General features: G+C 31.1%; 3 protein-coding genes across 3 annotated transcripts; all 3 read left to right on the top strand.

The window, feature by feature from the left end:
• The first annotated feature begins 2,015 nt into the window (after window positions 1–2,015).
• On the top strand, window positions 2,016–8,797 carry LOC11409137 (probable glucan 1,3-beta-glucosidase A). The gene is made up of 8 exons (XM_003598206.4): window positions 2,016–2,384; window positions 3,610–3,729; window positions 5,527–5,721; window positions 6,186–6,344; window positions 6,445–6,614; window positions 6,914–7,063; window positions 7,681–8,021; window positions 8,246–8,797. The coding sequence occupies exons 1-8, from the start codon at window positions 2,208–2,210 to the stop codon at window positions 8,425–8,427; spliced, it is 1,494 nt and encodes a 497-aa protein (XP_003598254.1). The 5' UTR covers window positions 2,016–2,207; the 3' UTR covers window positions 8,428–8,797.
• A 1,117-nt stretch (window positions 8,798–9,914) lies between these two features.
• LOC11420317 (probable glucan 1,3-beta-glucosidase A) lies at window positions 9,915–13,988 on the top strand. Its single transcript, XM_003598205.4, has 8 exons — window positions 9,915–10,426; window positions 10,517–10,636; window positions 10,860–11,057; window positions 11,254–11,409; window positions 11,509–11,678; window positions 12,529–12,678; window positions 12,997–13,337; window positions 13,502–13,988. Exons 1-8 carry the CDS (start codon window positions 10,322–10,324, stop codon window positions 13,735–13,737), a joined length of 1,476 nt encoding a protein of 491 aa, XP_003598253.1. The 5' UTR covers window positions 9,915–10,321; the 3' UTR covers window positions 13,738–13,988.
• A 3,564-nt stretch (window positions 13,989–17,552) lies between these two features.
• LOC11420316 (probable glucan 1,3-beta-glucosidase A) lies at window positions 17,553–23,849 on the top strand. Its single transcript, XM_024778282.2, has 8 exons — window positions 17,553–17,726; window positions 19,323–19,442; window positions 19,530–19,724; window positions 21,642–21,794; window positions 21,883–22,052; window positions 22,379–22,528; window positions 22,853–23,193; window positions 23,393–23,849. Exons 1-8 carry the CDS (start codon window positions 17,562–17,564, stop codon window positions 23,572–23,574), a joined length of 1,476 nt encoding a protein of 491 aa, XP_024634050.2. The 5' UTR covers window positions 17,553–17,561; the 3' UTR covers window positions 23,575–23,849.
• The last annotated feature ends 2,627 nt before the right edge of the window (window positions 23,850–26,476 follow it).

Genomic DNA, 26,476 nt, shown 5'->3' with positions numbered 1-26,476 from the left:
TTGGGGGGTGGGATCGTAGCCTCTACCTTTCCGGTCTGGCTTCATGGGTTTCTCCTTGCACTCTTTTTCCTTGCAGGGTGTGGCGGGTCTTTTTTCGGGGTGCCTCGTGGGTGTCTCTTTTCTTTTCTTGGTGTTTTCTTTTGTTTGGTGGTGCCATTGGGGTCTTTCTCCATTCTCGTTTGTGGGGCTAGGGGTATACCCTATGGGTGTTTGAGCAGGGTGTCTTCGGGCGACCTTTTGGTGTTTTTGTACAATTTCTCTTTATTTTTATATTTTTCTATTAAAAAAAGATTTATTTATCTTTTTTTTTATTTTTTATTTTTTATTTTTTTTTATAGTTTAGGTCCTTTTAGTAATTATAAAGTGAGCTTTGTTAGCAATGAAAATTGTCAATATAAGATTCAAACATAAAGTAGAGAAAATAAATTTCTTGTAAATTACTTAGTTGCTTACAAGTAAAAAATAAAAATACACTTTTAATATTTGCCCCCTCGTAAAAAAGTTGCTAGCTTCGATGAACGAGATACCAATACTACCAAAGAAGCCACACTCCAAAAATAAATGGTTAATCAATTCGTCTTTACCGTAACCTCCTGAGCACAAAACATAATTGGTTCGAAGGACTCATATACGCTTTAAACTGTCATTTGTCGGATTCTATTATTAATTATCCTAAAAGCAAAAACAAATACATTGAGTGGTACTAATTTACTTCAAATTAACTCAGAATGAATGTTAATGCGAATCTCATCAATAGGCGTAAGAATATGATATTCACCCTTCGACATGATCATGTTTCAAATCCATGATATAAACTCCTCCTCCAACTCCAACCCAGCCCATCAACCTCTCATCCTTCCCTCCACATATCCACTATAGAAACATCTGGATCTACGCTTAACTCAAATAGACGCCGAAATCTAGACCTCAACACCCCACTTTCCAGCCACGGGTCCCTCCAAATAGAGTGTTTTCACCATTACCAATTTTGCAACCGGCCCCGTTTAGGAACCAACCATTGCCATTACCACCCCCACCCTCAAGAATATCACACAACTTGTTACGTTTTTTTTACTAACTTATAACATTTTTATATAAACAACTTCAAATTAGCAATTGAACTTATTATAAATGTTATTATTTTTTTTTCTCTCAATTTTACTCTTGGTATTTTAATTGAAAAAAATTAAATAAATATTAATTAAAAATATATTTTTATGTTATTTTTGTTTCTTCAGCTTATTCAACCACTACAACTATTTTTGTTATATTTTTACCTATCCGTTAACTTATCAATTATCAACCAAACAAAGCCAAAGTCTAGATCCAACTCTTCATGCAGTCTTTTACTTACAAAGTCGTATTCTATGTATTCCGAATGAGTTATTGAAGTATGTAAGCATCAAAGATGAATAAAGTAATTTTTTCCAGAGTTAGATTTAAATTATGCATTTATTTACTATTTTGTCTGTTTTTTGGTCAATACTATTTTGTATTTAATTTTCCAAAACAATCACCTTTAAAAATTTTCAAAACACTCACCTTTAAGACATATTGTTTGTTATATATTGTAATAATTATAAAATATATAATAACTGAAATTGAAAATGCATATATTATTTTATTTTACATAAATAGTTCTACATTTTATCAATTGACGTATTTTGGCTATCTGATGCCGAAGAGAAAAAAACCATGATAATTTAGAGCTCGATCAAAAAATATATAAAATATGAAAAAATTATTTCATCTACGGATCGAACTCGAGTGACTTGAACAATTTAATTGTAACTCAAAGCTTTATTAAGTATTTCATCCAACCACTTGGTTAATTACCTAAATATTTTGTGCTTTGTATACATTTTTTGTTATATATATTATGCTTATATAATAAATGCAATTAGTTTTTTTTAAAAAAAAAAAAAAAAAAGACAGAATGGGCATAACTTTTCAAAGTCAGAATGGAATTAAATTCTCCAAAGTAGGAAGTTTCTGCATTTCCTTCATTTAGGCAAAAGTTGAGAGAACTTTTGTCTTCGCAACATGTCAAAAAGTCACATACACACCATTTTCTCTTTATTGATAAAGTTTTTCTTAAATGCAGGAAAATTTAAGAAACTCAAATATAGAAATTTCAAATCAAGCCATGACCCCTATATATAGCATCCTTGGTCATCACAAGCCAAATCAGGAATATCATATCAAAAATGGAATATCGAAACTATTATTTAAGCTTTTTACTTGCTTTATTTCTCTCATGTCCCTACTCTAGTTTGCTTGCACAAAATCCACCATACAAAGCTGTGAATCTAGGAAACTGGCTCTTGGCTGAGGGGTGGATGAAACCTTCTCTCTTTGAAGGAATTGTCAACAAAGATCTATTGGTACGTATCACATAATATCATTTCATATAGTTAAAACATTAAAGCAATTTTGTTTATGGAAGAGAGAATTTGGGGAATCTTCAATTCTCTTATTTCTTAACTCTTATTCTGGTAGAAGTAGTAAATTTACTGATAACTTGTACGATATTGTTTGACAAGTTTATCTTTTATGAGATAAAAGTAATTATGTTTTCATTATAATACTTATTACATGTTACAAAAAAGATGTAACATAAGAAGAGATATATGGGTAAAAATAATTAATACAGTTGAAAATTTAAAAGAAGCATAAAAAAATTGTCAAAAGGTTTTATATATTTAATTGCGCGAAGGGAGTAATTTTTTGAAGTTTACCAAATTAAGTTGAGGTAAATGCAAGACACATGATGAGAAGCATTTATCTTGAGATTTATGTATTCAACACATTTAAATAACAAAAAAAAAAAAAACTTTTTCTATAAAAAGATTATCGATTGTTTCCATTTTTGAATTCTTAATAGAACATCCACAATAGTAGTAAACTAAAGACTTTGAGTCTCACATGTACACATCATTTATTTATAATTTTGAAATTAAAGTACCTATTAAGGTCTCAATAATTCCAATGGTAATAAACTGAAAAGAGTAAAGATCCAATAATATGTACTTTAACAATAATATGTACTTTAATATGTGTATTTAAAAATTAATAAAAATAAATTAAAAAGAGAAAAAAACAAATGAACTTGAGATGAGGAGACAAAGTTTTAACTACTTTATTTCCTTTTTTAACTTGAGACTCTATAGTTGATGAATATAAAGTTTTTATATAGCTGTCGCTAATTAATAGATATACATTTTTTTCTTCCTTCAATGAGGATCTTTAATAATGTGAGATTTTTATTAAGTAAATGACTCTCCATTAAAGATGCTCCTGATTACTTGAGTAAAAGTCACACAAAAAGGGAAATGATTCATGTACGACAACATTGTTTATACTTTGCATGTGTGTTTTATGTAAGAGTTATGATACATAGTCAACCATAGGTTGCAATACACCCCCCTTGACACCCACACAAAAATCTGACATATGGTTACGTGGACTCCACACAAACACATTTTCTCTTTCATCTCCTCTTCTCTCTTCCTAATGCATGGGTGTACAAAGGTGTATGAATAAACAGTGTTTATGTAACATTTTTCTTTATGTAAATGAACAACTTTTTGTTACATTTGGTGATTGTAGGATGGAACTCAAGTACAACTTATGTCCACAAAGTTTCAAAAATATCTTGCAGCTGATAATGGGGGAGGAGCAGGTATTGTAGCCAACCGTGACTCAGCTTCTGGTTGGGAAACATTCCCGGTAAGTAACATATTACTCTCATTTCAGTTGTTTGTCATAGTTTTATTTATTTATTTTTTTTTTAAATCATCTTTTTGTTATAACCTTTTTAACATTTTTTTTCTTCTAAAAAATTTCAAATGATAAATTGGTTTGAATTGTTTCTCATAAAATGTTATTTTAAATATTTTATCCTTTTGGTACAGCTTTTTTAAATATATTTTTTTTAGAAAAATGTTTAAAATGAGAAGCTATTTTTGTTTAATATCATTTTGTTTAAATCATTTTTGAAAAAAATGTGATTTTAATGTTTAATATCTAACAATAAAAATTAAGTTAATTATTATGAAAATAACTTTTTTTAATTATAATAAATGAATTTAAAAATTTGTTACTATATTTGAGACAATTTTCATAAATATATATATATATATATTTTAAAACAACACAAAGAAAAAATCGCTACTATTTTTTATATATAACAAACGGACCCTAAGTGTCCTCGTGAGCTTAACTCAGTTGGTAGGAACAATGCATAATATATGCAACGTCTGGGATTCGAATCCCAATCATCACAGGAAAAAAACGGACCCTAAGTTATAAGTAAAATGATTAAATTTGTTAGATAAATAAAAACAAAATTTAAGTATTATAAACACCTTAAATTTATATGTTCTAAACATAACCTTACATCAATCCTTCACTGTTATGAGGAGAGGATCATTACAAATTTACAATTAGGTTTTTTTTTTTTTTTTTTTTTTTTTGAGGGAAAATTTACAATTAGGTGTAGACTAGTAAATGTGTTTTCTATTTTATAAAAAAAATCAAGGCTTAAATATGATTTTCATCCCTGTAATTATAGGCCGTTTGATTTTTCATCCATGAACTTACTAATCCTTCCATTTTGCCCCTGTAATTACTAATCATTTGAAAGTTTGTCCCTCTTTCCGGATAATCACTGCCACGTCATCAAATTAGCAAAATGGCATGAGAATTGACAAAAATACCCCTGGCTTATTTTTAAAAATTTAAAAATCTGAAAATAATTTAAAAAAATATAATTTTTTGAAATATGAAAAAAATATAAAATTATATAATTTTTTAAAATCTGAATATATAATTTCAAAAATTATTAAAAAATATGATTTTTTTAAAAATCATAATAATAATTTCGAAAAAATTTACGATTATATAATTTTAAAAAATATATTTTTTGAAATATGAAAAAAAAATGGAAAATTATATATTTTTTTTAAAATCAGAATATATAATTTCGAAAATTATTAAAAAATCTGATTTTTTTTAAAGATTTTTTTAAAAATCAGAATATTAATTTCGAAAAAATCTGATTATATATTTTTTAAAATTATTTGAAAAATAATTTCATTTTTTTTCGAAAAAGTTATTTTCAAAATATTTTTAGAATTTTTTTTATTTTTTAAAATTATTTTCAGATTTTTTAATTTATAAAAACAATTTTCAGAATTTTAAAAATAAGCCAGGGGTATTTTTGTCAATTCCCATGCCATTTTGCTAATTTGATGACGTGGCAGTGATTATCCGGGAAGAGGGACGAACTTTCAAATGATTAGTAATTACAGGGGCAAAATGGAAGGATTAGTAAGTTCATGGATGAAAAATCAAACGGCCTATAATTACAAGGATGAAAAATATATTTAAGCCAAAAATCAATAAAATTAAATGCACTTAACTATCATCCTTTATACCAAGTGTTTTCTACTTTTTTTTGTCACACACACTAAACTTTAGAAATCTTAATCACCCTTGGTAAATTCTAACTATTTGCACTTGCAGCTTTGGAGGGTCAATGACACATACTTCAATTTTAGAGTCTTTAACAAGCAATTTATGGGGATAAATAATCAAGGAGACAACAAAATTGTAGCCGTTTCAAATTCACCTAGCAACCAAGAAACATTTCAGATTATAAGGAACAGTGGTGATCCCCTCAAAATTCGAATCAAAGCATCAAATGGTCTATATTGGCAGGTACTCATCAATTCATTCCATCCTCAAGTTGTTTATTTTGGAAATTTTTTACCAAATTATGTATTCTAAATAAATACTGAACTTCTAAAAAAACTTTAAGAAACCAATTCTTTTTCAATCAAGATCTTAAAATGCTATAAGAAGAAGTTGAACTACTAATACAAGACATAAGAAAAATGAAACTGGTCTCAAATTTTGACAACTCTAATAGAGACAACATTCTGATATCAGTTATAAGCAAAAGTTAATTTTTTTAGATTTATTCAATAACTAATGTATCTGGTCTGTATTATGGACCAAATACATTAATTATTGAATGAATCTAGAAAATGAATTTTTGCTGATAACTGAGACTGAAGGAGGGAGTATCTAATTTAATTCAACTTTTTCATAGTGATAGCTTGTTGATTAAGTTATTAATAATTAACATAGAAATGTAAATCCTTTGACATATATGTATGAAGGTTCGATCAGAGACATTAGTGACAGCTGATTATGGTCAAGGCACAAGTTGGGAAGAAAGTGACCCATCAGTATTTCGTATGAAAATTGTAAGAACTTTAGAAGGAGAGTACCAACTTACTAATGGTTATGGTCCAGATAAAGCTCCTCAAGTGTTAAGGGTGAGAATTCCTATAAAATTTTCATGAGAAACTATTACTTGTTGAAAATCTTTGTTGGATTTCCATATCATCTTAATTTTGAGCTTTGTTTGCTTTGCAGGACCATTGGAATTCTTACATAACTGAAGATGATTTCACATTCATGTCACAAAATGGATTAAATGCAGTGAGAATACCTGTTGGATGGTGGATAGCTCAAGATCCAAACCCACCTAAGCCTTTTGTTGGAGGATCATTGGCAGCATTAGACAATGCTTTCACATGGGCACAGTAAGTCTTTGAGACGATATTTTAATTAAATCGCAACACACTATTAGAAAAATTGAAATAGCGATGAAAATTTAGAGACAGAAAGACAATATCCGTTGCGAAGTGTTAGACAAACTAAATTTGGTGACCAATTTTAAATATTTTTTTTTATTGAATTTCCGTTGTTATTTTAACTTTTTCTAGTAGCGTCGCGTAACAAGTAATGTACCTTTTTGTGCTCATTTAATTTGCTTTTTTTATTTTATTTTATCTTAATGTTTCATGATTACCAATCAAGTATATATCTTTGTAATTTACAGAATCCATGGGATGAAAGTGATTGTGGACTTGCATGCAGTTGAAGGTTCTCAAAATGGTAATGATCACAGTGGAACAAGAGATGGATTTATAGAATGGGGTGAATCATACATACCTCAGACAGTCTCTGTCATAGATTTCCTAGCAAAAAGGTTTGTTTCTTGATAATGGACTCATGAGTTTCTTCTCTTTAATAGTTGTGTGATATACACTAGAATTGAAGCGTGAGTGATTAGTCTCATCTCATATCGAGTAGAAATGAGTTAAACAAAAATAATACAAGAGAGGTATCCCATATATCGAGTATAAGTAGTATAATATTCAAATATGAGTGGTTATTATCTACAAGTGTGTCCGCCATAATGCATAAAAAGTAGGAAGTTCCCTTTCTTGAGGGACCTACCTGTCAGAATTTGAATTCAAATTCCCGCTCACATGTTTCCCATGGTTCAGGCCGTTTGGACGCACCAAGATTTTTCTTCATCTGTTTAGTTCGTTGTTGCTCTTGACGAGACATGCCACCTGATTCTAGTTATCAGAACTGCCAAAATACACCACCTACGTAACATGCCACATCTTGACTTCAGATCTCCACACAAAAATTTAAAACATTAAATATACGAGTTACCTTTCTTATATATCAATCATTTAGCCTATTCATAATGAATGTGGGACTAACCACTTAGACTTGAATTCTAATGATATATATGATGATATGTACTAATTAAGTGACTGATTTCTTTGATACTTGAATTGAATTTGTGGACAGGTATGGTAATAGACCAAGTTTAGGAGGAATAGAGTTGATGAATGAGCCACAAGGTGTCAATCTAGATAGCCTCAAGAAATATTACAAGGAGGCTTATGATGCAGTGAGGAAATACAATCCAAATGCTTATGTGATAATGTCAAACCCATTGGATGCAGATTCTAAAGTACTTCTCTCATTTGTCACTGGATTCAACAAAGTTGTCCTTGATGTGCATTACTACAATCTTTATTCGGACAAATTCACTAACATGAATGTTCAACAAAATATTGACTACATAAACAACGAAAGAGCCTCAGATCTTAGCGGCGTCTCTTCAACAAACGCTCTTAGTTTTGTAGGTAAGTGTCAAATCTCAAGATTCAAACTCAGATTCTCTAGAACAACTTATACAGTTTTTTTTCTTCCAAACTTTGTATCTTGTTTACTATCATATTTTTCAAATATATCAACAATCAAACAAACTATATGTTATATTATGTCCTAGATAACTTTATTGATAGTTCTTGGAGGTTATATTATATATTGGTGATAACTATATGTTTTTGCTTTTTTCTTTTGATAGGGGAATGGACTGATGAGTTTCTTGTGCAAGGTGCATCTATGCAAGACTACCAAAGATATGGCCAAGCACAACTAGATGTGTATTCTCGTGCAACATTTGGATGGGCTTATTGGGCATACAAATGTCAATATAACCATTGGAGTCTCAAGTGGATGATCGAGAATGGTTACATAAAGCTCTAGATGTAAGGGGTTACTTTCCCCACCCCGAACATCAAATATTTGTTATCCAAAGAAACGAGAACAACACACATTTTTCAAATACTCTCTTTGATTGGTTAAAGTTCACATACGTCTCACAAAATTTATATGGGAACCACATGATTTGATGAAACTCATGTAAATTTTAACCAATCAAAAAGAGTATATTGAAAAGTGTATGTTAAAGTACGTATTGCTAACATTTCTCGCTTTATCTGACTGTAAACTTAAATAATATGAGGATTTTGTAGTAGCAAAGGTGAGGAAAAGTAATGGCCATAAATGTATTGTGCTTATACTAATTAATAAAATACTACATTTCAATATATGAAGGCATATCAAATTCCATAAACAACTATATATTGGAAGAACACAATTGCACATAAATTTCTGGGCAAGACTAAATTTTATTTTTTGAGAGGAGGCAATACTACATTATTTGTAAATTGATTATTTCATCAAGCTAAAAAAAATTATTATTTTGCTGAATGTTATCATCATGTCTTATTGTTACCTGAAACTATCAATAACAACTGTTTTTCCTATTGTTTAGAACACACTAAATCAGCATCAGCCCTCCAATTAACATTTTTCAGATGTTTCTTAGCATTGTGTGAAGTGTGGACAACAATTGTCTTACCATAAACAATGTTGCCCAAAAATGTTGCCACTTCATATCAAGATTCCAGCCCATATTTGCTGTCATATTCAACTCAATAATACAATCATTCAAATCTCCCATAAAAATATCAATTAGTCTTTTTTATTTTTTATATATGCAACTTTATAATTATAACCAGTGTCTTTTCTAATTTAATAAAATACGTCTACACATGATCAACAAAAACAAAAAAAAAAACGTCTTTTTTTGGTAGTACTTGTAACTTCTGTCCAAAAAATACTAGCAACTCTATTTGTCAAAAAATAATAATACTGATAAATGACTTGCAAGTTGGAAGAACAAGTTGGCTGTAGATAACATGTGCCATTGAACATTTTACTGTTACTAAAAGGTGGATAATATACATCTTCATATCAAGTAAAAAAATAATTTTTTAAATTTATTGAAAAATTGATGTATCTTACCAATATTATAAAACAAATAAATTAACAATTCAATAAATCTAAAATATAAATTTTTGTCTATAACATTAATAATGGGAATAATGAGAGAGGGTGTAGTTGCCACTTTATTTAGATGTATCTTGGCCACCATTTGTCTATGTTAAAAGCCACACTTCCTAATATTAAAATCTAGAGAGACTTTGAATAATGCAGCGGAAACGCAGCCAACCTGGACTCTTTCTTTTATTCTTTTCCCAAACAAAAGTTTAAAATTTAAGTGAGTGTCAATAACTCACCATAATTAGAAATTGTTGGGTCATGAGTTGTATATCATATCCTTAACCTAAAATTTTAAGACATTCGTTTCGTGGATATCTCAATTATAATGTATACAATAATTTCCACCTCAAGTATAAGTCCATTAATTCATTAAACAATTTTTCTTTCATCCACGTACATTTGTACTTGTACCGTTGTTGTGACAATCAACAAAACACACCTTCTAAATTGACATAAAGACTTTCGAAACAAAGAGGTCATTCACATCGAATCAAGAACAACCACACAAATGAGTTCGATACCACATCATTAATCCAAAACCGAAAGACAGTGTGTTTATAGATTCTCTTACTTAGAAAATACCAATAAAACTTCTAATTTACATTTGGTACACAACATAGATTTCAAAACTTATATAGCAATTTCTTATGGAACCCTTTAACTCGTAACATTGGTTCATTGCTATTATATATACACACACACAGTCTCACACAGACAAACACACAATCTTTGGTTACAAGCCATTTCAAAAATGGGAAATCCGCCATACAAAGCAGTGAATCTAGGAAACTGGCTTTTGGCTGAGGGGTGGATGAAACCTTCTCTCTTTGAAGGAATTGTCAACAAAGATCTCTTGGTATCACTCCCTCAATTTTATTTATAACCTCCTAATATTAAGAAGTTCAAATTTCCACCAAAAAATCATTGTATGTATGTTTTGATTTAGGATGGAACTCAAGTACAATTCAAGTCAACAAAGTTTCAGAAATATCTTTGTGCTGAAGATGGAGGAGGAACTGCTATTGTAGCCAACCGTGGTTCACCTTCTGGTTGGGAAACATTCAAAGTAAGTAATATGTAACAAAAGAAATACTCTCTCCCGTTCCATTTATAAAAGATATTTAGGTTAACAAAAGTTGATGTATCTGGTCTAATTTTTCAATGATACATCAACCTTGGTTGACCTAAATTTCTTTTATAAATAGAACTAAAGAGAGCATTTTTTTATTTATTTTTAATAAATTTAACCACCCGTTGTGAGTTCTAATTATTTGCTCATTAATTTGCAGCTTTGGAGGGTCAATGACTCATCCTTCAACTTTAGGGTGTTCAACAAAAAATTTGTGGGCTTAAATAATATAGGAGGAGGTAACACAATTGTATCCTTTTCAGATTCACCTGGCAACAGAGAAACATTTCAGATTATAAGGAACAATGATGATCCCCTCAAAATTCGAATCAAAGCATCAAATGGTCTATTTTTGCAGGTACTCATTAGTCCATCCTCAAGCTAATAATTTGGAATTTTTTAATCTAGTTATGTACTCGGAATAAGTACACAACTTCTAAAAGTTTGTTATTTAAGTATGAATAATTTTGCCAATTTTAATAGTGAAAACTTGTTATGTAAGTTACTAAAAATTACCTAGAAGTATGAATCCTCTGACCATATTATTTATGAAGGCTCAATCAGAGACATTAGTGACAGCAAATTATCAAGGCACAAATTGGGAAGAAAGTGACCCATCAGTCTTTAAAATGACAATTGTAAGAACTTTAGAAGGAGAGTACCAACTTACTAATGGTTATGGTCCTGATAGAGCCCCTCAAGTCTTAAGGGTGAGAATTCCTATAAACTTTTCATGAGAAACTATGACTTGTTGAAATCTTTGTTGGATTTCCATATCATCTAAATTTTGAGCTTTGTTTGCTTTGCAGGAGCATTGGAATTCATACATAACTGAAGATGATTTCAGATTTATGTCACAAAATGGATTAGATGCAGTCAGAATACCTGTTGGATGGTGGATAGCCTATGATCCAAATCCACCTAAGCCTTTTGTTGGAGGATCCTTGGCTGCACTTGACAATGCTTTTACATGGGCACAGTAAGTCTTGAGAGATATTTTAATTAAGATTTCAGTGTTTCTTTTTCCACCCTATGAGTTTCCCGCACGCTCTATACTGTTTGGATTATAGAATCCGAACGAAATAAACACCCTATACAAACCTCCTAAATCACGTTGAAACATTTTAGATTTTAGAATCCAAATAGGACGCACGAGAAACTCATATGGTAAAAAAAAAAATAATGGCCTTAAGATTTAGATGTACTTTTGGTCTTACATTTTTATTGATTCAAGATTTTGAAGTTCTTTCAAAATCTAAAATTATAGTCCCATATTTTTTAAAATTTCAGAAGTTTTCACCATCATTGAATTTTGCAGCTTAGTTTTATTGATGTGTCAAGTTGACCAATGAGTTTCTTTCAAAATAAAAAGTTGACTAATGAGTTGGAAAGTCATGGAGTGATGTGGTAATGCACATGTAGAATAAATCATATTATTTTATTTTTTATATTATTAAAGAATTACTTAAAAATAACAAAAGAAAATGCAAACTCTACTAAATCAGATTTCCCAAAAAAATAAACATTATCATATTATCACTTGTGACTTGCCACCTCATTTTTTTAACGTAATGCATCATTAAAAAAACTCCATATTCAATGGTGGGGAATGTTTTGATACTTTAAAAATTGGAGGACTATGATTTCAAATTTAAAAATGTCACATCTAAAATAAAAAATCAATCAAAATAATGAGACCAAAAGTTTATTTAAACCTTTAATTAAATTGTAACATATAACAAGTATTGTATACTTTATGCGCAACATTCAATGTATTTTAATTGATGTTTTAAGATTGCAAATCAAGAATATATCTTTCTAAATTGCAGAAATCATGAGATGAAAGTGATTGTAGATTTGCATGCTGTTGAAGGTTCTCAAAATGGCAATGAACATAGTGGAACAAGAGATGGATATACAGAATGGGGTGATTCTTACATACCTCAGACAGTAGCTGTGATTGATTTCTTAGCACAAAGGTTTTGTATCTAGATAATCATCTAATTTCTTCTTTATATTCGAATTTAAGTATGAGTGGTGGTTAGTCACATATTGGATACAAATAGATGTAGTAGAATATTCAAGTAATTGAACCTACAAGTATGTAGGTATGAAGCGTAGCGAATAAGACTGAAGACATTACATATATGAGTCACCTCTTTCACATATTATCCATTTAATCTATTAATACATTTCTAATCAATTTTGGACTCACACTTAAATTTCTTGGAATATATGATATGATATTATGACCCAAGTAATTGAATTATTTATACTTGAATTGAATTTGTGGACAGGTATGGTAATAAACCAAGTTTAGGAGGAATAGAGCTGATGAATGAGCCACAAGGTGTCAATCTTGATAGTCTCAAGAAGTATTACAAGGCAGCTTATGATGCTGTGAGAAAATACAACCCAGAGGCTTATGTGATCATGTCAAATCCATTGGATGGAGATTCTAAAGCTCTTCTCTCATTTGTTAGTGGCTTCAACAAAGTAGTCCTTGATGTGCATTACTACAATATGTTTTGGGAAAAATTCAATGGCATGAATGTTCAACAAAATATCGACTTCATAAGAAATGAAAGAGCATCAGATCTTGCTGGTGTATCTTCAACAAATGCTCTTACTTTTATAGGTAAAAACCAAATCCTACCAATTTTATTGGTATATATATGTGTGTGGAGATAGGGATGAAATGTGATTTAATACATATATGAAATATGGCAAATGCTAACTAACTCATGCATAGTATATATTGGGGATAACTATATGTTTTTGATATGTTTTTTCTTTTTGTAGGGGAATGGACGGGTGAGTGGACCATACAAAATGCGTCTAAGCAAGATTTCCAAAACTTCGCCCAAGCCCAATTGGATGTGTATTCTCGGGCAACATTTGGATGGGCTTATTGGTCCTACAAATGTCAGTTTAATCGTTGGAGCCTTAAGTGGATGATCGAGAATGGTTACATAAAGCTGAGTAAAAAAAGTGTACCGAGAGATAGCTTCCGACAGGATGTGAGGGATTTCAAGTAACATGGGGGAGGAGAGCAACCGTCCTAGATGTAGGGGGGGGTTCTTTTGCCAACCCAACATTGCTTCAAATGTATGCTTCTAAAAAAACTATCAAACTTTTGCTATATGATTGTATATTTTATAAATAATTTGTTATTTGAATTCATGCTCCGAAAAATATGAGAAATTTTTAGTAGTAAGGGTGGGGAAAGAGAAACACCCTTGCATGTACTGTGGTTACTCTAATGAATAAAATACTATAGTTCAACATATGAATGCATATTCAAATTCTTTAAGCAACAACTATATTGGAAGAACTCAATTGCACATAGATTTCTGGGCAAGAATACATTGGAGGTTAATTATTTCACTAAGCTACAAAAATATTGCTTTTATTTTGCTGTATATTATCAATTTATCATCATGTTTTATTGTTACCTAAAAATATCACTAAGCAGTTTTTTCCCTATTGTTTTGGTCTTTTGGAATCAAAAGAAGAATCTATTGAGTTCCACCATCCCAACAAACTCTAAATAATAGAATAATGTAATAAAATATTAGTTGAATAAAATTCTTGATTTCTCTAATCTCAAAATATTACTAGCACATTCCCTAAAAAAAAAATAGTATTACTAGCACATAAACCTGCAATGTTTGATGGTCAAAATATTACATAAAAATTGTTTACTCATGTCATCTTAAAAATACTAATCAAACACGATAAATTCAAGCTGAATTCTTAGATGTGTTGTTTGCATTGGAGCTATATATGTTAGTGGTTGTGGCTTAAACATGGTGAGATCACAATTGAGTTTGACTCAAAGAATGCTCTATCTTGGGTGAATAATTTGGATGCTTGCCCGTGGGAATTGACATTTGAGAATGATAATAGAATCAGCAGGTTATTGAGAAGGTTTCGTTTGTGCATATTAATCGAGAAGCGAATTTTATTGTGAATGCTTAGGCAAAAGAAGGTTCGACCATAAAACGAAGGCGAGTACAATGTTAGAAATTAAATCAAGAAATATCTAGAAGAGTATAGAAGCTTGGAGTTACTCTTTGTCATTAAGAGTTAAAAATATCTATATTATGTAGCACCACCTAGAATAATCTTGTAACCAAAAGAATAATCTAGTGCTGATTGTACACCACCTCTATAGGAATAATCTAGCACCATCCATAGCTAGAAAAATCTAGTAACCGACATTAAGTTTAAGAGCCTATAAAAGGCACATGCTTGTACCATATTGTATCATCAAGACTTCGACAATAAAATTAGTGTGTGTTCAAAGAAATTCTCCATTGTTCTCTTAGTTATAACTTTGTGAGCTTGTGTCCCACTGATATCATACAATGGTATTAGAAAAGTATATGTTTAATCTGTTATCTTGACTACTTCTGCAGTGACTGTTGCTAGCATGGGTGTAGTGGTGATGCTGTCATGCTGATTGAGGACTAAAATTGGGGGGTAATAGTGTAGTTCTTGGTTTTTACTAGATGGTTTTATGATGTGTTAGTGTTGGTGTTGGCCCTATTAGCGCAGCTATTGTTTTCTTGCAAAACAAGTAACCATAACAATGAATGAATTTAGAGAACGAGAGAAGAACGGAGAATGAGGAAGTGGTTATAGAGAGAGAGAGAGAATTAGGGCTGCTAAATATTTAACTATTATTTCAATGGATACATCGACTGCCCACCATCAGAAAATTAGGTCATTTGCCAATGGTAAGCCGCCATCTTGTGAGTGGTCATCAGTGGAGACTTATTTTTAGAGTGGTGCTTGAGAGAGTATTATCTAGTGGAAATGCAATCAATATACTTTTCAACATTATATATTTGTTCTATTGGCCATCTTCAAATATAGAACTGATTAATTAATGAATGTGCTTGTTCTCCTCCTAATGAAGTTGGTGCTTAATTTCGATTGTGCGGTTTATTAAATTGATTTTTCTATCATGTACAAATTTACACATGTTAATTTCGATACAATACTCTAACCCATTATCAACAAAAAAAGTTCAACATAGTTTAATTTCAGCACGGAGGTGAGACCCCATTTTTTCTCATTTTTTTTCCACACAACTTTTAATTTAATGAATATGGATTCAGTTCAGTCTCTTTATAGTTTAATGAAATACTTAAGGTTAACATATATGCACACACATGACCGTCTTAAACATCTTAGAAGACTTTTTTTGTTTGAGGTTACATCTTAGAAGACTTGAAGTCTTGTTCTAATCTTAAGAATTGTGTTTTAATAAAAAGAAACTGTTGTTGGACTATAGAAATTATTTTAAAATATTATATTTTTACTAATTGAATCAACGAAAACTTAAAATTCACCCTCAAAATTTTAAAACTTAAAATTCACCCTCAAAATTTTAAGGCTATGATATTGATCTCTTTCCACATCCATAAAAACGGCCCTATATACGGACTCTATTTTATGTATAATCAAAGAGGGAATATGTCACTAATATCAAACAGTTCAATTGTGACGCATAAGTCAATTCAACTCTCATCTATTTATGTTTTAAAAAATTGTATTGCCATGTAGATGCTAATTGCTTGTGAAATAAGAAAATTAGTGTGGTCCACTACTAAAAAAATAAAAATTAGTGAGGGAAAACGTAAAATCTCTCTCTAATTCCGTCACTAAATTTTGCGACCAAGGAATTTGTGAGGAATTTCATTTTTTCCGTCACTAATTTCCCTCGCTAATTTTGCTTTTTTTAGTAGTGGTTCTAGATTGGTAACTTGTAGGACAAGTTAGTTAAGTCTCTAAGGTTTGTTGAGAATTTTCAGTTTGTTAGTTGTTAGTTAGCTCATATTATATAAGACACATCGATCATTGTAATTTTATCATTCCATTATCTATACATATATAGTAGTTCTCAGACACGTGGAAAACATGTAGTTCTCGACGAAGACATGCAGTTTATAGCAATTTAGGTCTTTGCAGTTATTTTTTCTATATGTATATATAGTAGTTTTTCATAACAAAAAAATGTCGCAAATCCCTTATTGAATTATAGCACTCAAAGTACCAGCGTCCAGAGAAACGAGTCACATAATGTATTTAAATCTGATTTGTCTAATCACCTTTACATTAATGCAATGCAATTTACCTTTTGTTCAAGTTTCTGCGTTTAAACTTTTAAGTATTTTACTTGCATTTTCTTTACTTATCTCTGTCGAAAGACAATTATCTTCATACAAAAACAGTTTTCTTCATCTTGTTTATAAAGCAACCTATAAATATGATGAACATTCATACATTTTTTGAAAAAAGATTGCACAACATATCCTAAGATTTCTAATTTAATCCTATTTGTAATAATCAAAACTAGTCCTATTGTTTAACACTGGTAAATAATATGGTACGTCGCAAATTAAAGTCATATTTAGATTTCAAGATGTTCCTGAAATCGTGAATGATGGCATACCCTGCATTGGAGAACAATGGCAGTAATACATATATGGCAACACATCATGAACACAAAAACAAAGATGAGAAAAGTCTATTCTTGATTCCTCAATGTGCGTATTCGAATATCTTTGAGAAGATTGTTGAAGAGGATACAACAAAGGGTTCATAGGACACACTAAAATTATACTTTCTAAGACTTGGTCCCCCGATGTATAAAACCTAGCTCCGCCCCTGATTTTGGTTAAAATATTAAAATCATGCATTGTTAGTAGGCATCCATCTTGACACTAGGAAATAAGAATAAGACAATGTGGAGCAACATTAATTTAAAAATATTATTGATCAATATTTTAAAGCTTCATCAGAGGCTATAAATAGTGCCCTTGGTGATAGCCAACTCAGGATCATTCAAAAAATGGAATATCGAAAGTATTATTTGAGCTTCTTATTGGCTTTATGTATTTCATGTCTTCACTCTCTTTCGTTTGCTTACAAAGCTGTGAATTTAGGAAACTGGCTTGTTGCTGAAGGATGGATGGAACCATCTCGCTTTGACGGAATTGTCAACAAAGATCTCTTGGTATATTTTAAAAAAAAATCATTTTATATGTTTCAATATTCTTCTTATATTATATTACGTCTCTCATTTGGAATATTTGATTTTCTCAAACATATTATTAGTTTTTTTTTAGAAGAATATTATTAGTCATCGTAAGCTTAGCCCAGTTGGTAAGGACGATGGTACTCGTGAACTTAATTCAGTTGGTATGGACAATACATAATATATGCAAGGTTCGGGGTTCGAACTTCGGCCACCACAAAAAAAAAAAAAGGGACGATGCATAATATATGCAAGGTCTGGGGTACGAACTCTTAACACAAAAAAATAGAATAATATTATTAGTTATTTTAGAATATTGTGATCAAGATCCCCGTGAGCTTAACTCAATTGGTAGGGATATTGCATTTTATATGTAGGGGCCGGGGTTCGAACCCCCGGACACTCCACTTCTCGACAGTTAAATTGTGCGAACTTTAACTAATAGGCTACTTGACTAAAAACAAAAACAAAAGAATATTGTGAACAAAACATTGATCACATTTTTCTATTAATATAAGTATCATAATTCATCTAACTACTCTAATAAGTATTTCATCCGTTAGGGCGGACAAAGTAGTTTTTTTTTTTTAAAGAGGGGCGGACAAAGTAATTAATATAATAATAAGTTTTGAGTATTTATATTAGGCTAAACTGCACTTTTCGCTCCCTAAGTTTTAAAATGTTGCGATTTTGGTCCCCTATTATAAAAAATAGCAATTTTAGTCCCTTTTGTCACAAAATTGCTGAGAAGACGCCACATGTCCCAAAACAATGGCCCTTATCGCAACTTTTTGAGAAGATAAGGGGTCAAAAGATCACATTTCCTTATGTTAGGGGGTCAAAAGAGTATATTTTCCTAAACATCAGGGTTTTGCCATTTTTTTAATAGGGGGCTAAAATCGAAACATTTTGAAACTTAGGGTGCGAAAAGTGCAGTTTAGCCTTTATATTAATCTCTTTAGTCACATTTATAAACAAAAAACAACTTATAAATAATGTATCTGACCATTATATAGATTAGATACACTAGTTATTCAATGAATCTAATTAATTATTTTTTTGCTTATAAATATACCGGAGAGAGTATTAAAAATGAGATAGAATTTTGGATGTGTTTTTTTTTTTTATTTCTTTCTAATTTTATCTTTTATTTTTTATATCATTTCTAATTTTTTTTTTATTTCTCTCAAAATATACACCTTCCTCGTTTATTCATCATTGTCTAGTTTAATTTTAAGCTAAATATGGAAATAGACCAAGCGGATGAACTTATAACGGATAAGTGATAAGTTAGTTTAAAGTTGATAACAAATAAATTAGCTGATTAAATTTGTAATGTTTGATGAAATTGGTGGTTGAACTAATTTATAAATATGAAATGATATAAAAATCATATATTTAATTAATATATTGTTTTAATTTAGATTGTAAGGATTAAATTGAGATAATAATGGTAAGTTATAAACTACTTGAATTAACTTATAATTATTTTTTTTCTAAAAACCTTATAAACTTTTAAAAGAAAGTAGATATTTAATGCTCCGTTGTTAAGATTTTGATATTTGATGATTTTAGGATGGAACTCAAGTACAATTCATGTCAAGAAAGTTCCAGACATATCTTTGCGCTGAAAATGGGGGAGGAACTACCATTGTAGCCGACCGTAGTTCACCTTCTGGTTGGGAAACATTTAGGGTATGTAATGTATATATCTAGTAAATTTATAAATCTTGTCTTGATTAAACTTGGTAAGTTAAGTTCTAATTATTGGCTCATTTGCAGCTTTGGAGGGTCAGTGATTCATCCTTCAATTTTAGGGTGTTCAACAAAAAATTTGTGGGGTTAAATACTATTGGAGGCAGCACAATTGTATCTTTTTCAGGTTCACCTAGCAACCTAGAAACATTTCAGATTATAAGGAATAATGATGATCCCCTCAAAATTCGAATCAAAGCATCAAATGGTCTATTTTTGCAGGTACTTATTATTACATCCTCAAGCTAATGATCAATTTAAATCAATTCATGTAATCTTAAGAGACCAATTCTTTTAAATCAAGTTACTAATATAGATATCAGAGACTTTGAAAAAATGACATTGGTCTCATATTTTGGCACTCTATTAAAAATAAAACAAAATTTTTTGTGAGGATGAAAACATCTCATTTTATTTTTTAGGGATTAAAATCAAAATTTGATATATTTATAGGGATGAAAATCTTATTTAATCTAGAAATAATTGGAAAAATTTCATGTATTTTGTGGTCTAATTTTCTATCAAATTTTTTGGTTGGATTATTGCACATAGCCAACTGGAGTGTGACTGACAGTAGTGGTTTAATTTGTGTTTTTACCGTGGAGATTCATGATCAAAAAGATCAAACCAAGAGGCTCAAACTCTCCACTGCTTATAAACACTTGAGTTTTTCTTTCTTCCTATGTAGAAATTCTTAATTTCAAACATTCTTTATAATGAGGAGTGTTATGCGCCCTTTTTTTTTTTCTTTCTAATATTTACTCTCTTATTTGACTTTTGGTCCTAATTACATCTGATTAGTAACTCCAGGGACGAAAATTTAATTGACCTATATTTTCAGGGATGAAAGACCTATTTAAGCAAATCGCCACGTCCAATCATCACTTGCCACATGGGCACCACGTCGCTAATGACAGCCCACCTCAGCAAAAAAACCTAATTAGGACCAAAAGTCAAATGATTAATATTTGCAAGGGCAGATTGGAAGGATTAGTAACTTCAGGGACGAAAATTCAAATGACCTATATTTGCAGGGACGAAAGACATATTTAAGCCTAAAAATAAATTTTACATAAAGTGGTGAGACCCACATGAGTTTAATCTAATAAAAGAGTGCATATTAGAAACAGAGTGTTTCTAACATTTTTCTACGAGTATTAGAAAGAGAATGTTTCTAACCTTTTTTTTATAGTGAAATATTGCTGTTTAAGTTTGTTGTTTTTTCGAATTTTAAAAAATTACCTTTAATAAAATCGAATCTACCAGACGTTTCGCGACACTACCTGAGTTTGTGCAAGGCAAATTAACAACCGCGCCGCCTCCAGGATAAAACAACCAAGTTCACCTGTTTGATTACGTACTGCACCGTAAGTAATCGTTCGAGAAATAACACCCTCAAAATATGGTTTAATCAATCGTTCGATTAAACCACTCAATATGGCCGTACGTAGAACACTCGAAACCGACGGGACAGAAAGGAGCAGAAGAATGACTCGTCAACACAAGTTGAAAAAGGGAGAAGAGAGGAAAAGCACATGAAGCCTCAACTGTGAATTTCGGTGTAAAGAATAAGTGAGACGAACTCTCATTTTATATGAAGAGTTCGTAACAAAAAACAGAGTATTTAAATGAATTAACTCTAAAACAAACCGCGTTTGTTTTCGTGTGTGGATATATCCGGAACCTTCTAGATACTCTGTTGGATCGGATCGTAACAAATTTATTTGTTACAAATGAAACACTTTTGAATAATGATTAAAGTAATAAAAATTAATTTAACAATTTCAATTGACAAAAAAACAATCTCTTTTGGACCCAAGTCCAGCCTGGACGGACGACAACATCGCGTGTGTGAAATATGTATAATTTCTAAACGCTCACCGATTCACAAAATTGTGTACCCCAAGAGTACATCCTTGTAGCCACTCCCAACTTATATAAACAATTACTAGGTAGTATGACACTCCAATGTGGAACATTTTTAAGTCATACCAACACTAGCTCTTGCTAAGGTGTTTATTCTATCCAACTTCCACTATTATTGCTAGTGTTCTAACAAAGTTATTAATAATTACATATACATATTGTTCTTCATTTCCAACACTTTAGTTATTAATCCTTGATCATATATGTGTGAAGGTTCAATCGAAGACATCAGTGATTGCAGATTATCAAGGCACAAATTGGGATGACAATGATCCATCAGTTTTTCATATGACAATTGTAAACACATTACAAGGAGAGTACCAACTTACTAATGGTTATGGAAATAGAGCTCCTCAAGTTATGCGAGTAAGAAATCTAAGAGCATTTTCATGAGAAATAGTAAACTTGCTAGATTGGAAGTTATCAATTTTGTTGAACTTTGTTTGCTTTGCAGGAGCATTGGAATTTATACATAACTGAAGATGATTTCAGATTTATGTCACAAAATGGATTAGATGCAGTGAGAATACCTGTTGGATGGTGGATAGCTCAAGATCCAAATCCACCTAAGCCTTTTGTTGGGGGAGCTTTGGCAGCACTTGACAATGCTTTCACATGGGCATAGTAAGTCTTTGAGATGTATTTAAATTTTAAATTGTAACACATAACATGTAACGTGCCCTTTAGTGCAACATTCAATTTATTTTCACTTTCATTTTCATTATTATTACTATTATTTTAAATAAAATTGGGTTAGAGAGAATTTTTATTAATTATAGTAACATTAATCGTCATTTTACTGCAATAGTCATTGAGCGGATTTAAATTATATACTTTTAAGTTATAAAAGGTTAAACTCTTGCCATTAAACAACACGTGTTTTTTTTTTTTAAACTTGGTATCTGATTCAAGAATCAACTACTAATCAAGTATATCTTTGTAACTTGCAGTAGGCATGGGATGAAAGTGATTGTGGACTTGCATGCCATTGAAGGTTCTCAAAATGGTTTTGAGCATAGTGGGACAAGAGATGGATATACAGAATGGGATGATTCATACATTCCACAGACAGTCTCTGTCATAGAGTTCTTAGCAAAAAGGTTATGTATCTATATATCTAAACATATTCTAAAAAATACAAATAACTCCATAAAGAGTAAAAAAATATTGGTTTTCTTGATTTCTCAGTTCTTTTATGACACATGTAATTGATTTGTCAATTCTTTTTTTATATTGATTTCTCAAGAAAATAAAAACATTTTATGACACATGTAATTGATTTCTCATTTCTTTTTTTCATAAGAAAATATCTGTAAGTTAGTAGTGTTATTACTTTACATATCTCTTGTTTGAAAACTTAGTTCACCAAATGAATTACCTACTCGAAACTGATATCTTTATACATGAATTGAACTTGTTTACAGATATAATAATAGAAAAAGTTTAGGAGGAATAGAGCTGATGAATGAGCCACTTGGTGTCAATCAAGATAGCCTCAAGAACTATTACAAGTTAGCTTATGATGTTGTGAGGAAATACATCCCAAATACTTATGTGATCATGTCAAACCCATTGGCCACAGATTCCAAACTTCTTCTCTCATTTGTCAAAGGCTTTGATAAAGTAGTCCTTGATGTGCATTACTACAATATGTTTTGGGACAAATTCAATGGCATGAATGTTCAACAAAATATTGACTTCATAAGAAATGACAGAGCCGGGGATCTTAGTGGTTTCTCTTCTTCAAATGCTCTTAGTTTTGTAGGTAAAATAACCAAATCCTTGCCAATGTTAGTTGGTCTATATATTTCATGAAACACTCATTCATTGATATATATACACACACACTACTTATGCATAATAATTAAACTACAGTAATAGTTTACTTTATTGATAGTTTTATATATATATATATATATATATATTGAGGATATCTAAATGATTTTACTTTTCTATTTTGGTAGGGGAATGGACGGCTGAATGGAGCATACAAGGTGCGTCTATGCAAGACTACCAAAGATATGTCCAAACACAAATGGATGTATATTCTCGTGCAACATTTGGATGGGCTTTTTGGTCCTATAAATGTCAGAATAACAAATGGAGTCTCAAGTGGTTGATCGAAAATGGTTACATAAAGCTCTAGATGTAAGGGGTTCTTGTTTCCCAGCCATTGGAGTCTCAAATACACTTTTAAACAATTTGTGTCGAGAGATGCACACTTTCAAAGATATGAGATTTTGAGTAGCAAAGGCAGGGAAAAGAAGTGCATATATATATAGTTATCAATCTCCATCACTAAAATAATGCCGTTGAAGTTTCAAGTGCACTCATGTTTGTAAAAAATAAAATAAGTGCACTCATGTTGGTTATGTAAGTCAAACTAAACAAAAATAAATAAAAGGAGCTTTCTTTTAGAAATGAGTCATTGGTAATTTCATGAATGGCAGTATGTAGATCTAGTAGTGTAAGTGTACCATTGACATCTTCCACCCATTTGGCTTGATTTTAGGTTATTTCAAAACTTAATAGTTCTACTAACTCCCTGCTAAACACTAGTGCAAATTTCTTAAGTAAAATAACCAGTCAAGAAAATATTTTCATCAACAGATAACCTAATATACAAACAACTCTAATGTCATTATACTTCAAAATCCAACTACTCACTGCAAGATACTCATATTTTTTCGATTTCGGATCACAAAGAAACAGCGATTTGTTCCGAATCCGCTACGCAACAATGCTATAGCATGACTACATTATTTTACGGTATTTTGTACTAAATAGCGTATTGCGAAAGAATATCAGTTTGTTCAGTTACACTACGCAATAACGTTATAGCAAACCGCTTCAGCTGCTATTTATAAACACCGCTTCTAAATAAGCCTTTTGCCTCTATAGCCTCTATTTATAAACACTACTTCTAAGTAAGCCTTTTAAAGTTACTTACAATGGCTAAGTTAAGCTTTGTCAGATGCATGAAAAAGTTGCTGTATATGCCTTAAAAACGCAAAGGAATGACTGACGATGCAGATGCTCGAAGGATTGCAGGGTGTCTAGCCACTGTCTATCTCACGACGCGAGGTGAAGGCTCGCAACGCGGATGCATGAGATTCTTGTTTTCTTAGTCACCAAGTTTTAAGGGCTGGATGAACTCTATAAATTCAAGGATCAGGTTTTGGTTTTAGATAGTTTGTGCAAATACGTGAATCTTGGGGAACCAAAAGAGCGGACTCTTGGAAAAGGGTTCGTGTCTTTTGTGGAGGGATTTATGGGGTGGAAATGCATGAGAAACACATAAGAGGTGAAAGTGAGGCAAATTAGGGTTTACCAAATGAGGGAATCTTTAGAAAAACAAAAGTTAAGGATTGGTTCATTTTGGGATAGAAACTAGGGTTGAGAAACACCTAGGGAATAAATAATTGAGCCTCTTGACCAAGGGAAGCGTTGAAATTGAGGTCTAACTCATTCTTACAAAACCGGTTAGTAAGGTGATGAGTGTCATGTCTTTATAAATTCTTATCAAGAGTCTTTGTGTCCGACGTGAGACTTGAGTTTTTTTCCAATACAAAATCAATGGACAATAAAGTAGGAAAATTAATTAAAATGTTCTTAATCTTGTTTTTATTCAAAGAGTTTTGTAATAAAATAAATTAAATTAATTTTTCTTTAATTTTAATTGTAGAAAATAATAACCGATTATACTATTGGCAAAAAAAGTTATTGATTATGATATTAAATATGACATGGCTTTCCTTTGACATTTTTTGTTAATGCCCTCTCATCTATGTCATTTCCACATCATCAAATTGATGATTAAAATTATAAGTCAAAATTTATGAAATGGTAAATTAAAATTGCGTAATTAAAAATAGAGAGATTAAAATTGCAGTTTTATCAAAATAGAGAGAGTGAAATTGCATTTAAGCTTAAAAAAAAGGAACATGAAAGGAATTACAAAGGTATGGATAGATGAACCGAGTTAAGCTAAGAGTAAATGAGTTAGAGGTCTCGGTCGGTTCAAACCCAATCAGTGAGTAAAATATTTAATCTGAAACAATTAACAACTACAAGCATAATCAAAGCAATAAACATAAGCAATGAAAGAAAGGAACAAACACACCAATATTGTTGACCCAGTTCGGTCCAATATGACCTAATCTGGGGGAGAGAGCAGCCCTCCAATCCACTATGATGAAAGTGTTACAAAAGAGTTACAAGAAATTAACTTATAAGCTTACACAAGAACAAGACCTAATTTCTACCCATTTTGTGTCACCAACACTCTCAATAATGAATCCTAAGAGAAAACACAAAAAGAAGCTTTTTGATCCTTCCAATGGTGAAATCTCACTACCCAAGGTGTTTACAATGTTTCCCAACCCAATAGATCCTCACTACAAAGACACTCAACCCTAAAGTTACCTCCTTTGTAATCCAAGTTTCTCTCTCTCCAAACTCTCCTTCAAAATCTGCATAAGAACACTTATATAGCAGTCTTCAGCTGTCAAAATCGTGTCACGTTTGTCCAAATCGTGACACGATTGGTGCGTACAACCCAAGGTACGACCAACCTTATCCTAAAAATGTGTCATTCAAGTTGAAAATCGTGTCACGTTTTCCCAAAATCGTGCACGATTGAGCACCCTGAAAAGCCATGCTCACTGCCTGAAAATCGTGACACGTTGACAACACGCAAAATACGTTGTCTAAATAGTTTAATTTTTATTTATTTTCGGGTCATTTATTGTGTTTTGCATGTCTTCTAGCTAGTATTTCGTTGTGTTTCAGGTAACGAGGGTGTCAAAAGTAAAAGAATCAAGAAGAAGGTGAAAAGAGCAACTTGAGCTAGTAATGACATCATGCTTGTTATACCCTGATTTTGGACCTAAAAATACTCGTTCAAATTTCTTTTCTAACACTGATATTTGTCAATTCTCTGTTATTTTACTCTGAACCTTTACTCTATTTTCAAGCGTATTTTACTGCCTCTGTCTGTCTTTTCTTGCATTACAAGTCATTTAAGAACTCTCAGAAACATCGCATTA

Source organism: Medicago truncatula, chromosome 3 (assembly GCF_003473485.1).
Source record: "Medicago truncatula cultivar Jemalong A17 chromosome 3, MtrunA17r5.0-ANR, whole genome shotgun sequence".
NCBI lineage: Eukaryota > Viridiplantae > Streptophyta > Magnoliopsida > Fabales > Fabaceae > Medicago > Medicago truncatula.
Note: the sequence above shows the minus strand (reverse complement) of the source record. Positions and strands in the feature narration are given on the sequence as shown.

What these genes read in the sequence shown, in the direction of transcription:
- LOC11409137 (XM_003598206.4), top strand. Translation starts at nt 2,208, where the DNA reads ATGGAATATCGAAACTATTATTTAAGCTTTTTACTTGCTTTATTTCTC. An exon ending in TTGTCAACAAAGATCTATTG is followed by an intron (nt 2,385 to 3,609) that starts GTACGTATCACA and finishes TGGTGATTGTAG; the next exon opens with GATGGAACTCAAGTACAACT. An exon ending in AATGCTTTCACATGGGCACA is followed by an intron (nt 6,615 to 6,913) that starts GTAAGTCTTTGA and finishes TGTAATTTACAG; the next exon opens with AATCCATGGGATGAAAGTGA.
- LOC11420317 (XM_003598205.4), top strand. Translation starts at nt 10,322, where the DNA reads ATGGGAAATCCGCCATACAAAGCAGTGAATCTAGGAAACTGGCTTTTG. An exon ending in CTGGTTGGGAAACATTCAAA is followed by an intron (nt 10,637 to 10,859) that starts GTAAGTAATATG and finishes ATTAATTTGCAG; the next exon opens with CTTTGGAGGGTCAATGACTC. An exon ending in AATGCTTTTACATGGGCACA is followed by an intron (nt 11,679 to 12,528) that starts GTAAGTCTTGAG and finishes TCTAAATTGCAG; the next exon opens with AAATCATGAGATGAAAGTGA.
- LOC11420316 (XM_024778282.2), top strand. Translation starts at nt 17,562, where the DNA reads ATGGAATATCGAAAGTATTATTTGAGCTTCTTATTGGCTTTATGTATT. An exon ending in CTGGTTGGGAAACATTTAGG is followed by an intron (nt 19,443 to 19,529) that starts GTATGTAATGTA and finishes GCTCATTTGCAG; the next exon opens with CTTTGGAGGGTCAGTGATTC. An exon ending in CAAATGGTCTATTTTTGCAG is followed by an intron (nt 19,725 to 21,641) that starts GTACTTATTATT and finishes ATATGTGTGAAG; the next exon opens with GTTCAATCGAAGACATCAGT.